Below are 12,658 nucleotides of genomic sequence, written 5' to 3'. Positions count from 1 at the left end.
ATCTCTCTCATGTGTCAGTAGCTCTGCTGATGTAACACAAATTCCTAAAAAGGCATTAAAATATTATTCTATAGATTCTATTCTATTCACATCGCTGTTGTTAATCCAGCAACCTTGTCAGTTCCGAATGATTTTCCGAATGTCAGACTGGTTCCCTGGATATGCTGCGGTGGCGCTCAACGTGCTGGCGCTTCCCACACATGGACGCCGGGAAGACAAACCATCACACGGTGGATGCGTCATATGTCTACCAAGAACAGACGGTTAGAATTGTTTGTTAGCATTTTAATCGATACTCTAGCAAGTGTACGCCACGAAAATAACGGCTGTTGTTACTTTTAGTGGAAGAAAACATTTTTGGAGCAGTTTCGAGAAGCGAAAGTCGTTATCCCATTTGCAGGAGAAATGTAAACAATGACACACACCCTATTTTCAATCAGCCGTGTGTGCGTTAATATTAGGTGTCATCTCGTTGTTGTCACAAACTCGTACAGCTAACGCTTGGAACTGAACGATTACATTGATTGGATATTGTTAGCATCTCTATTTTGATGACGCAGACGTCACCGATTATGTCAGTCTCGTATCGTCCATTGTCACGTGTACATGGTGTGTGAAGTCATCGAGTCCTTGACCTTTTTCAAAATACGCAATGACAGATTTCAGTTTAGTCAAAACTTTAAATTTTACAGCGTTTTACACGACATATCAAACTTAAGGAAAAATTCTTTTCTTGATCATTGAGGTATTTGTTAGTAAATCTGGGGAAGAGTTCCATATCCGTTCCCCCAACCCTAAATCTAAACCTAACCCTAAACCTAACCTCAACCCTAACTTAAATTTTGGACTTTTTCTCATTTTTGTGAGTTCTCTAGTAATTGTTGTGTTAAGTTTTGTTAATAATGTTAGTATATATTAATTTATGAATAATAAATATCTGGTTACAATATGTAGATAGATAGTTACAGAGGTTCAGGACAATTTGTAAAATAAAGACGTAAATAAAATTGCCATGGAAGTAAAGATAAGCAACAACAACGATTTGTTGGATATTATAGGCAAATGTGGATGATGAAGGCAGTAAGCTGCGATCCTACCTCAACCCCCCATGCAAATTACCAACCTTATCACGGGTCAAGCTGTCCAGGGTCCGTCTGCACACACACACACACGCATATAGATGCAGCGTGCAGAAGAATTTGGGCTCCCGCTGTAGTTAGCAGGCAACCAAGTATCATACCAATACCCACCCAGCGTTTAACTACTGACCCCACTTGCACCAGGCCAAACAGCGGTGGCCAGCTGTGCAGGTATATGCACACAGCTGACATCCAGTCTATATTCTTTATGTGGAAATTATACTGGAAAAAATGTGTTTGTTGTGGGGGGAGCAAGGAAAATTATGCATACACGTTCCCCAGAGTGATGTTACTTTATTTACCTCAACATACTGCTCAATGTAGGTGAGCAGGTCCTGTATCTTATGTATACTCTCATGTAGATGTGAACGCCAACGTCCAAGCTCCGATGCCTAACAGAAGTGTTTATTGTTGTTTAGGTTTGAAAATGATCTGACCTGAGGGTTTGAGCGCCATTGTGAATACCGACATCTCTTGAGGCGACTGACTTTGCGCTGGTAGTAGCTGTTTAAGCTCAGTGTATTCTCCATTCTGTATTTATTCAAGATGCTGCTGAGAAAGATGTGTTCCGATCTAATGTTTAACTGTAGGCAGGGTACATTTGTTGCGTGTTGGCCAAACGTGGATGAATTACGGAAATTTATTGCTGCGAATAGGTTAAGAGTTTGTTGCACCTGCATTTGGGAGGCAGTGCTTCCAGCCTCATGCCTGTTTCTTTGCGATTGATCGGGTGCAATTGTGTCGCTGTTGACTTGACCTTGGGAATTGTCTTGGTTTGTGTCGGCAAACCTTGCCATATGTGCGCCCGTGTTGTCATGAAGCATTGCTGCATGTGTGTGCGTTATGTTAGATTCGTTTGTTTGGCTAATTATGGGCGATTGAACTGCATTCTGTGTTATATCGGGTGAATTAATATATACGTATTCAATATCTGACGTACCTGGTTTATTTTGTGAATGTGACATCCTTTTCCCTCCACTGGGTTTGGTAGCCCTGTATCCTGCTTCCTTTTGAGCTCCTATTGGCTGGTTTCTGGTAGCCCTTGTCCTACTAGCCTTAGGCCATTTTACAAGCCAGTGGGCATGTTTAATTGCAATCCTAGATCAGTGTCAATCGATTGTTGTCACTGTTGTGTTGTCGGAAGCCTAATTTCTCGAGCAGTGTCACTGTTGCTTTGCATGATGTAACAGTTGATTATGATAAACATGACATCATGACCAAGCTGGTTAGTGACGTTGTGGGAACAAATGAAGTATAGTTGCTATGGGGGGATGTTTTATTGTTTGGCTAATGAGGCAGGGGAGTGTTTGTAAACAAAACTTATGTTATAGATGCAAGTAGTCACTGTCTGGCGCTGACCATAATGCTAAATAATGATAAATCAAAGTACATGTATACTGAGAAAACAATATATGAAATACTGGCCTTCCTTATTGGTAACATCTGTCTAAAATTTGGGATAAAATATTTAGATCTAGACAAGAATTAAATAGGCATCCCCAGGAATTCTCCAGTTTTGATAAGTTTGTCTAGTACGCCTGATAACCCATACTTCTTGGCTACATTTAGTAGATCATGTGTTATGGATCTGGTACTATGTGTGGTAGTGGTGGCATACTGACAGTCTCAGATAGAAGATCGGCTTCACAATGGTTGTGCCGGCTGCTCTACAGAGTCGTCCTAGGAAGAGAAGCTTCATTTTGTCTGTTCTGCCCAGCATTGTCCATAATCCAAGGACCTTGATTGTAGCAGCTGTAGACGACCTCTTGTGGAGGTTCTGCACAGTGCAAAGTACAGTTGCAAAGTTTCCATTTCGTTGATTTCACAATTGCTGAGTTCACATACATAGAATGCAGATGGGAAGATTACTCTTTGCCAGATATTGGAAGAAGATACTGGGCTCAATCCTCCAGCTCTGAGGCCAACTTCTCTAAAGGAGTTGATTGTCTGTCCTGCTTTAGTACAATCTCGAGTAGTTTGTCCACTTACTCTCCGTGTGTATCAGTACTATCACAGAGCCAGCAGAAATCGTGCTATTGTGGATCGACAATGTCACAGCTCCAATTTTAAAGACAGATCTATTACATCTATAATATCCAGCTTTCATTGGTTGAGGTAAAATATTGTATATTATCATCATGTTGCACCCAGTGAACATCACAAGAACATGACTGCAGTTTTATTGGTATAAATTTCCCATATTAAATAAGTCTTGTCGTATCACATATATCATGCGAAAGAATGCGAAAAGGAAAAAAAGAAGAAGATAACAATCTGCTTTCATGTAGTGCTGGTATTGGCATACAACCTGCGATATGATACATTATGATACTAACATCTTATATTGCCAAAGTATTGTGCACTTAAGCTGCGATACGATACGAATCCCGACATGAGGGTGGCGATATGATACAAATCACGATACTAAAATCTTTAATTCTAACACTAACTATAAAACACCTTAAGATCAAAAACAAAACCAATTTTAAAGTTTTTCGTCAAATTCCGCCAGCATTTTTCAATGTTCATTCGAAAACAAGATAATTAAGTTTATACACGAACTGTGTGAATGTTAATAACATGCGAGCGCTATGTCTGACACAGTTCTTGACGCAAGAATTTCTGAGAAAACGTTTACTTATGAAGGGAAAATAAGCAAGCATATATTTTAATCATCCAGCAAAAGTAGGTCTTTTTTCTTGACAGATATCGCGAATTGGCAATATTCAAAGTTAAACATCGATGTATCGTGGCCCATTTGAAGTATCATATCGGGATATACGACAGTGTAAAACTTTGTATCGATTCACTGTATCGACACCCTATGGATCGATGCATAAATGCATATCGTTGAATCGTCACACCACTACTTTCATATCAGTCACTTAAGTAGACAAGTGCAAGACCACACACTGTGTTCACAACCTTTTGACATGTCAAGAAAGGCCAGAGGTCATTGTGTAATACGGCATTTGTAATGGCAGAGAAATTGATTTTGCAATCTGCTTTCAAGAAGAAAAGAAATGAAATTCTTGAATGAAAATGTCTGTTAGAAAGCAACCACCAGTCAAAGGATTCCTCCTGACATACAGTATTGTGAGCTGTTCTGGAGGTAGTGGATTTGGCCATCAATATTCCTCTGTCAGTAAGGAATTGTCGGATGTTGGTCACAATGATAATGTTGTTGATAACATAGTGCAGACAATATTTTGCTGGTGCAACCTTATAAATTCACTTGGTTGCAAATGTTGCAGTTATTAAAATGAAAGAAGCATATAATTTTATATAGAGCAGCAAGTGCAGCCTGTTTTTGTCTGGTGCAACAATGTTATTACTTTAGGTTGCCAGTGCCATGTTTGTACAAACCTACCTGAAGTTGTAGCATTGATAAACAAAACTCAGTCAGTATGTTTTCAGAAATAAATTTTAGTCCTTATATTCAAATGAAAGCAAAACATGACAGCACAGTGTTAGTTAAGTTACTTATCCTACAAATATAGAGACTTATATTGGACTTAAATGAAGAATGTTTTCACATTACAGTGAAAAGACCACAGCTTAATGATGGCAGACATCCCATGTCGTGTAGTGGTGATTGGGGGTGGACTAGCAGGGCTCTCAGCAGCAGAGAGTCTCGCACAGGCAGGAGTGACGGGGGTCCGAATACTGGAGGCCTCACACAGGTTGGTTCGTGGGTATTGTGGATCCCAACCACAACCTAGTCTTCTAATCATGTGTGTTGTTCAGTATTATGTATGTTAATGGTTTCGAGTGTGTAAATATTGGATTTATTCATAGGAGGTGCAATCATCTGTATATTGATGATCTGAGATGAATGATGTATATATTCTGGTGATTTGTTGTGCAGTGTTATTAAGGATTGAAGCTGTATTCATTGACATTCATCAACTGGTGAGGACTGTTTTGATGCACGAAGCATTTCATTGAAACTTTCATCAGCTGCTGAATGTCAACAATACAACATCAGTCCTTCTACTGACAGTGATATGAATCATAAAAAAATCAATTATAAAACGTTATTATTAAAACGTTTATTTGTAAAGTCTAATGTTAAATTATCATGGTGAGTTCTTTTTGTTGCAACGTCGCCTGTTCCCAAAATTACATTGTTGGTTACTTCCCTTTGTGTTGCATATATTACAAAATGACAGCTTCATTCACTTGAAATGGAAGATTCAACCAGTATAGTTGGAACTGTAAAGAAATCCAGATCTTGTCGATGTTGAAAATCGATTGATATACCGTATTTTACCGTCTATAAGCCGACCCCATCGATAAGACGACCCCCAAACTTGACCCTTAAAATCAGTGTCAAAATGGTATGTTTCGTGCATAAGCCGATCCCCCGCGATGGGGTCCTAATCGAGGCAAACACAGACCACAGACAACTGGCAGTTACCAATAATTATAACTTTGGTCCACAGTATTCAAAGAATTCACAATCATATATATTGCGTCTACTCACGGATCGAAACGAAGTGTAGTTGACAGAAAATGCATAATATATATATCATATTTATTGTAGCAACAAACTGGATTGCTTATTTTACCCCATTCAACAATCACGAACTGATTACCGCCTCGTTTTCCATTGACTGCTAGTTTACAGTAACATCGGTAAAAATGTGTGAATTTAAATGGCTTCCATATTTTACCCCATTCCATGTGCGTACAACTTCTGCTTACCACGTTCATCAGGGTCCGTATAATCTTAGTGTTGATTATATATATTTTACATAAAAACTGTAGTTACAATTACACAATGCTAGGTTATATTTCTTTGGGTTAAATAATAGTACTCTGTATTATATTTTACTGACGACTGCGTCAGAATTCGTCCCGTTATATTATTGTACGTTCTTTGTACCTGTGGTGTTTGTTTGAGTCATATGAGGGCATGATGAGCTGCTTAACAAAAGAGGTTACCGCTTGGGGAAGCATAGTTGCATTTCGCGATGTAACATGAAGTTGTGTTTTTTCTATTGTCTGGTCCTGGCTTGATTATTTTTTACTGACCCCAGTCAAACTGCTGAGTATGACATTAAAGGAGAATACTGGAAAATTGCAATAACTGACTTGATTAAAGATAAATGCATCAGAAATATGTACCCAAATTTTTAATGCAAAAGTATTATTATCCCCTGCAACGTGTTTTGTATTTTGGACACCGTGCATCCATCTGTTCATCCGTCCGTCCAAGCAAATTCATCTTTTCCAGAGCAAAACATAAAAAACGTTCAATATTTCTTTACCAAAGAGAAGAATTTAAAACGGTTCAATGTTTCTTCACGTATTTTGGCACATAGATAGGTCTGGTGGTGAAACAGTGCCTTTTGGTAGTTTTGAATGAAATATTTTTTTGCATTTCCATGGCAACAACTTTGACTTTGATTGAAGTTGGTGTTGGTGCTCTTTTCTGGAACAGAACTTTAAAACTGTTCAATGTTTCTTTACCAAATTTGGCACATAGATTGGTCTGGATGTGAACTGATGCCATTTGGTAGTTTTGGATTTCTGAATAAAACAATTTTTGCCTTTCCATGGCATCAAGTTTTACTTTGATTGAAATTTGTGGTAGTACTCTTTCTGGAGCAGAACTTAAAGGCCTTTCTTTACTGTCCTTCCACTTTGTGGTTATTCAAGAGCCTAATGACATAAATCAACAGTACCACTCTATATCCAGTGTCAACATTACTGAGGTACATCAAACCATGGAAGCACTCAGGCGGTTTGTTGTTAATACAAGCATGCACGTATATGAATAGTTTACATTTATATGTCTTCATTAGATCGATGTTTAGAACAAAGTAACATTTGACATAGTCATAACTAGTTGTATTTTACCATTTACCAATATAACGTCTATTTTAAAAATTATTTGGACATCAAGTGGTGCCTCCATTTCACTTGATTCATCTTCACTGGAAGTTTCCTTTCAAGATGTAAAATCATTTCATATTGATACAGTTTAACATCTAACATGTCCACTGACATCAGGAACATCTTTCACTGCTTCAGAGTCCGTGGTCATTGTCAAGTTATAGCAAAAATAAAGAGGAAGCCATCGGCAATACGCACATATGACATCAAGTCACGTGATGACCGCTTCTGCTCATTAACTGTTAGGCAGAAATACGAGCATGTTTTTTATGTGATTTTATAAACATTTAGTTCAATTGTATTCATGGAAGATGACTTTTAGAATGCTTTTACCCCTATTAGTAATTATCCTTTAAACAAACAAACAAACAAACACATAATAATGATGTAGTCCCATGTGTACAGTTTGTACAGTCTGCTTATAGTAGAGATTTCTTACTGATGTGGAAAGGGTTTTGTCACTTTTATTTACATGAACCAACTTTTATCTTCCCCAGCATGTAATGTGGGGGGATATAGTCAACGCCTTGTCCATCTGTCCGTGATCATTTCGTTTCCGAAGCATAACTTAAAAAAGCATTCAATGTTTTTCAACAAAAATTGGTATATATATCAAACAGAACCTAAAGTGGTGCCTTTTGCTATTTACAGAATTTGGCATTTCTATTTGGTTCAGACATAGGTAGTCTCAAAATGGAGGTGTGAGCTTTGTTTCTGGATCACAACTCGAAAACTGTTCAATATCTTTCTGCAAGATTTGGGAGACATATCAAACAGATCTTGAAGTGGCGCCTTTCGCTACTTGCAGAATTTTGGCGTTTATATTTTTCATGACTTCCATGGAAATGATTTGGACATAGTCTAAAACATCAAATCGGACTTGAAGTAACTGTCAGATGATTTGTTCTTTCAAATTTGTGGGTGCCGGGGGAATTTGTCGTATTCTGATGACTCTTGTACTTGTCTGCAGGTGGATCTTTTGTCCCCATAAACTTGTGAATGAACAGAACATACACTGGGCGATGACATTAAAACTACACTCCACTATGCTGCACATAGTGGGGATTCCGGTTTACAATTGGTCCCTAACTACGAGTTTTTCTTGTGGGTGGTCAGTAAGGGTGGCTTAGTTGATTGCCTGTCATTGAAAAATTATGGTGTTGCTCATGAGGTCAGTCAATGGTCTGACTTGTAGAGACAATATTGTATATTTGAGTGCACTGTTACACAGTAAATAAAACACCTTCCATTCTGAGTACATGATGGAAGATCCAAGGGAGATGAAAGTTGTTTTCGGTGACCCTTTGAACAAGTAAGCGTCAGCTAATAAACATATATTTGTATGATTCAGTTCAGCAGACCAGCCCTCAATATCCTCAACACTGTCAGTCAGTGCTCAGCGCTGTGGAAATATAGAACACCAGTCGCTCCTTGAAAGTGACTTCACAGTGTGCACAGCGTTTTACATGACGCATGATTCCTGCGTATTTGACGCAATAATTTTGTTAGCGACTCTCAAAATACTGCCATACGGTCAAGCTTGACGCAAGTTTTATAGGTGGCCCTCACAATTCAGTTCAATAAAATTGATTTGATAAGCAAAAAATGATATTGTTCGATGATAGTTTGACTTTTACAGAGTTGTCAGATTGTTCCAGAGAACTCAGAGGAGACAGTAATCCTGGCTGTTTGAACTGAACAATGCTGTAGTTTCATTTGGTGGTGTGACATACACAGTTACATACTGAGAATGATAAACACAAAGAAATATTAAATTTTCATGACTCCCAAATATTGAAAATGACTCCCAAAATAAATATTGTGAGTCACCATGACTCCAATTTTTAAAAGTCTGTGTGTAAAACCGTGTGTGCATATGTTGTTTGTTGTAGATGTGGAGGGCGTATGAAGACCATTAGATTCGGGGAAAGCATTGTGGAACTTGGAGCCAATTGGATCCATGGGGCAACTCTTTCCAACTCTGTCTTTACATTGGCTGCACAAAACAATCTGCTGAACCCATATGTGTTGCTTGACAGGTAGGACAATTTAACAAGAACAAGTTAGTATGAAAAATGATTTATCATGTTGCTGTGTGTGCGCAATGTAAAGTGTGACCCAGTGTCAGCAGCAGCTCCATCACTTAAAACAGACATGCTGTTGATGTATTATTATTTGAAGAGGCTCAGGTCAGGTTCAGGATCCAGCTTATACAGTGTCTGTTTTGACTTTTGACTGTTTAACCAAACCGAAATAATAGGTGACCCCCAAACAATGCACATTATTGGACACAGATTTGTTCATTGCATTAGAAACTAAATTAAGTCGAGTGTGTGAATACGGAATGAAATATTTTTCAAACCACCAAGATAAGAAATTTTATTTTTTTTAAAATGTCTTCCGGAATCAGCTTCTCTGAAACCACAAAACCTAAAGGATCTGCAGTTTTATCAAGGTGAAAGCAATATATAAAGTATTATATGTAGAACTGTACACATCACCTCCAACATCAAACATATCACCTCTCACATCAAACACATTAATTCTTACATCACCTTTTGCATCAAACACATCACCTCTTCAATCAGATTCTTTTATCAAGCACATTGCCAATCAAATCAAACATCAAACACATCACTTCTCACATCAAAAACATTACCTTTTACATCACCTCATGTATCAAACACATCATCTCTTACATCAAACATTGCTAATCACATCAAATGTGTTACACCATCTCACAGACCATTATGTAAAGCCAATCTCTTCTCACATGACAGCTAAAGATTTCATGTTGAGAAACAGTGCCTTGGTGATATTTTACCGCAACCCATCTCATAGCAAGCACCTGTCTGTAAAGCTGGCTGTGACCAATTGCTCAGTAGTTATTCAGGCTGAAGGTATACCAATGTATGTTCCAGTAGTCTACCATCATTGTCAGATGCTTGGCATTGTGTGTTGCAGGATGGAAGGCTACTGCTACACGTCAGCTGGGCATGTCATTGACCCTCACTTGGCCAATAGAGTGTGGACCATATACCAAGCTCTAGAACAGGATTTGGGTGGACTTTCTAGTCAAACCAAAGACACACCTGGGATCCCCCTGGAATCATGGTACAAAAACAAATTTGAGAATGCTTTGGCTTTGTTTAAAACACAAGAACAAGAAGATGCTCGAGCTGTCATGAACTGTCTGTTAAATCTGATACGGTTTCATAATGGTGGCTTCCTTGAAGACACAGACACACACTTGATTGCCCAGTACGAAGAGCTACCTGGTGGAGAGGTGAAACTGCCTAGGGGATGTGCTTCCATACTGGATGCCGTTCTCAACACCCTGCCCAAAGGATCAGTACAGTATAACACAGAGGTGACCAACGTTCATCTGGACACGTCAGGACCAACACCCAAGGTGGAAGTCAGATGTAGGAATGGAAGTCAGATGATGGCGGAGCATGTGATAGTAACCTGCTCTTTGGGTTTCCTCAAGCGCCACCACCACGCCCTCTTCTCACCACCCTTATCTAGTCAAAAGGTCCATGCAATTGAAAATATCGGCTTTGGTATAGTTAGCAAAATATTCCTGTATTACAAAATACCTTTCTGGGTGCAAGGTCGCGGGGGTATCAAACTGTGCTGGCAAGAACATGAATCACGACCTTTGGGGAAAGAAGAATGGTACAAGAAGATATTCAGTTTTGATGAAGTGCTCAATAACCCTGGTGTACTTGTAGCTTGGTTGTCAGGGGATGAGGCAGCTTACATGGAACGTCTGCCATTACAGGAAGTAGCCAATGTTTGCTCAAATATCTTAAAAACCTTTTTAGGTAACCCGGGTCTGCCTTCCCCCACTCGGGTCTGTCGTTCAGAGTGGAGCGATAACCCCTACATCTGTGGGTCTTACAGCTACCCCACAACATCCAGTCCCCACAGCCTTGTCCCACACCTTATGGAGCCAGTGTGTTCCTCAGACCAAGTTCCACGTATCCTGTTTGCAGGGGAAGCAACTCATCCAACCTATTTCTCTACTATGCATGGCGCCAGGTCCTCCGGTTTGAGGGAGGCCAACAGGATCATCAGTTTGTACAACATGCGACCCAAACTCTAGCGTCCTCTATCTCATCTTGACTGCTACCTGTTCATTTTCAAAGTGAAATGCAACACACTTGAACAACACACACCATTTGGGTCTTGAATCTTGATTTCACATAGGTACAGTTTCAGGAACTTTTCTGACCCTTAAAAAATGTGCAGTCTTCCTTTCTTTATTTGGTGTAAGCTCAGCTTCTCTTGCTGTCATCATTCAAATTCACCGTCTTGACCTTGACCCTTAGTCTTTTCATGTACAGTGGACTCTGTCAATACCGGCCTCTCTTAACACCGGCACTCTGTCTACATCGGCACAAAGTTTCAGTCCCGGCAGAAATGCACGTTATTATCATTTAGAAACCTCTGTAAACATCGGCATCTGTCTATTCAGGATATCGGCATTGTTTTTCAGTCCCAACGAACAAGTTGTTATGAAAACGAATCTGTAAAAACCGGCACAAGAAAGACTGCGTAACCCTTTGATGCAATTAGGTCCAAATGATGTAACAACACAATTCGTTGTGACTCCCGAGATTATTCAGAAACGGGAAGTGTTAATCAGTATCTTGTTAATCAGTGAGTGGTGCGTAACACTTACCTAGAGTAATTAATACATGTAGTGGGCAGTTTGACTGTATAAACAAGCAAGTGTTTACATTTTGTTGATTCGCGGGTATTGACTCCGTGATTATTCAGAAACGGAAGTGTCAATCAGTTTCTTGTTAATTAGTGAGTGGCACGTGTCACTTACATAGAGGCGAATCGTTTGATGATGTATGTATCGTTTAAAAAGCTCTGAACATCAACAATATCACTGTACTCTTGCCGAGAGTATTTTCACATTTGTAAGAAGCGATTTTATTGGATAAAGATTGGTTTCTAACGGCGGCTTTTCACTACACTCTGCTTATAAGGGTCGTGATTGGTCAAAATCAGACCGTGACCTAAGCAGCCAATCATATTATGGAAATGGATACCGTCCTAAGTAAGCGAAAAGTTTTAGATTAAGACGAAAGTTTTTGGGTAAAATAATGCTATTCTGAACATATTAAGAAAGACATCGCTACCTATCGTAAATCATGGAGCGTATTGGACATATCGTGCTAGGTTATGGCCTATGACAAAAATGCTTCGCATATATTTTCACATTAAGCATCGTGTGAAAGCGAGATGTAACTTGTCAGTGACTTGACTTACATTGCATGATCGCTCAAAAGAATGGAAATAGTAATTTTATATATGCGTTTGACAACTTTTATGAATGTTATTGTTGATTTCAATTTATTTAATGATTTCCTCGATGTTTGAAACATCGTTACTTTGCTCTTTGACAATGCTATTGTAGACCAGCTGCGAAGCATAAACAAGAATCGTTGTTTGCAATAACATTGCGAAAAATAGTTTATAATTTTAATTCTGCCGATAATATATGATCAGTTGAAATTTAATAAGAGATTTCAGACATTTTTATTTGATTTAAACAACATGAATGTGCATTCAGACACTGCCTTGTTTCTTATTCAAACATC

The 12,658-nt window shown here is 38.9% G+C and overlaps 1 protein-coding gene across 1 annotated transcript; it reads left to right on the top strand.

Moving 5' to 3' along the window:
• The first annotated feature begins 153 nt into the window (after positions 1-153).
• LOC124276736 (spermine oxidase-like) lies at positions 154-11,502 on the top strand. The gene is made up of 4 exons (XM_046712376.1): positions 154-263; positions 4,683-4,822; positions 8,933-9,079; positions 10,005-11,502. Exons 2-4 carry the CDS (start codon positions 4,701-4,703, stop codon positions 11,146-11,148), a joined length of 1,413 nt encoding a protein of 470 aa, XP_046568332.1. The 5' UTR covers positions 154-263; positions 4,683-4,700; the 3' UTR covers positions 11,149-11,502.
• The last annotated feature ends 1,156 nt before the right edge of the window (positions 11,503-12,658 follow it).

Source organism: Haliotis rubra, unplaced genomic scaffold (assembly GCF_003918875.1).
Source record: "Haliotis rubra isolate DU_JTF1 unplaced genomic scaffold, ASM391887v1 Scf212, whole genome shotgun sequence".
NCBI lineage: Eukaryota > Metazoa > Mollusca > Gastropoda > Lepetellida > Haliotidae > Haliotis > Haliotis rubra.
This window is presented reverse-complemented; position numbering and strand designations above follow the sequence as displayed.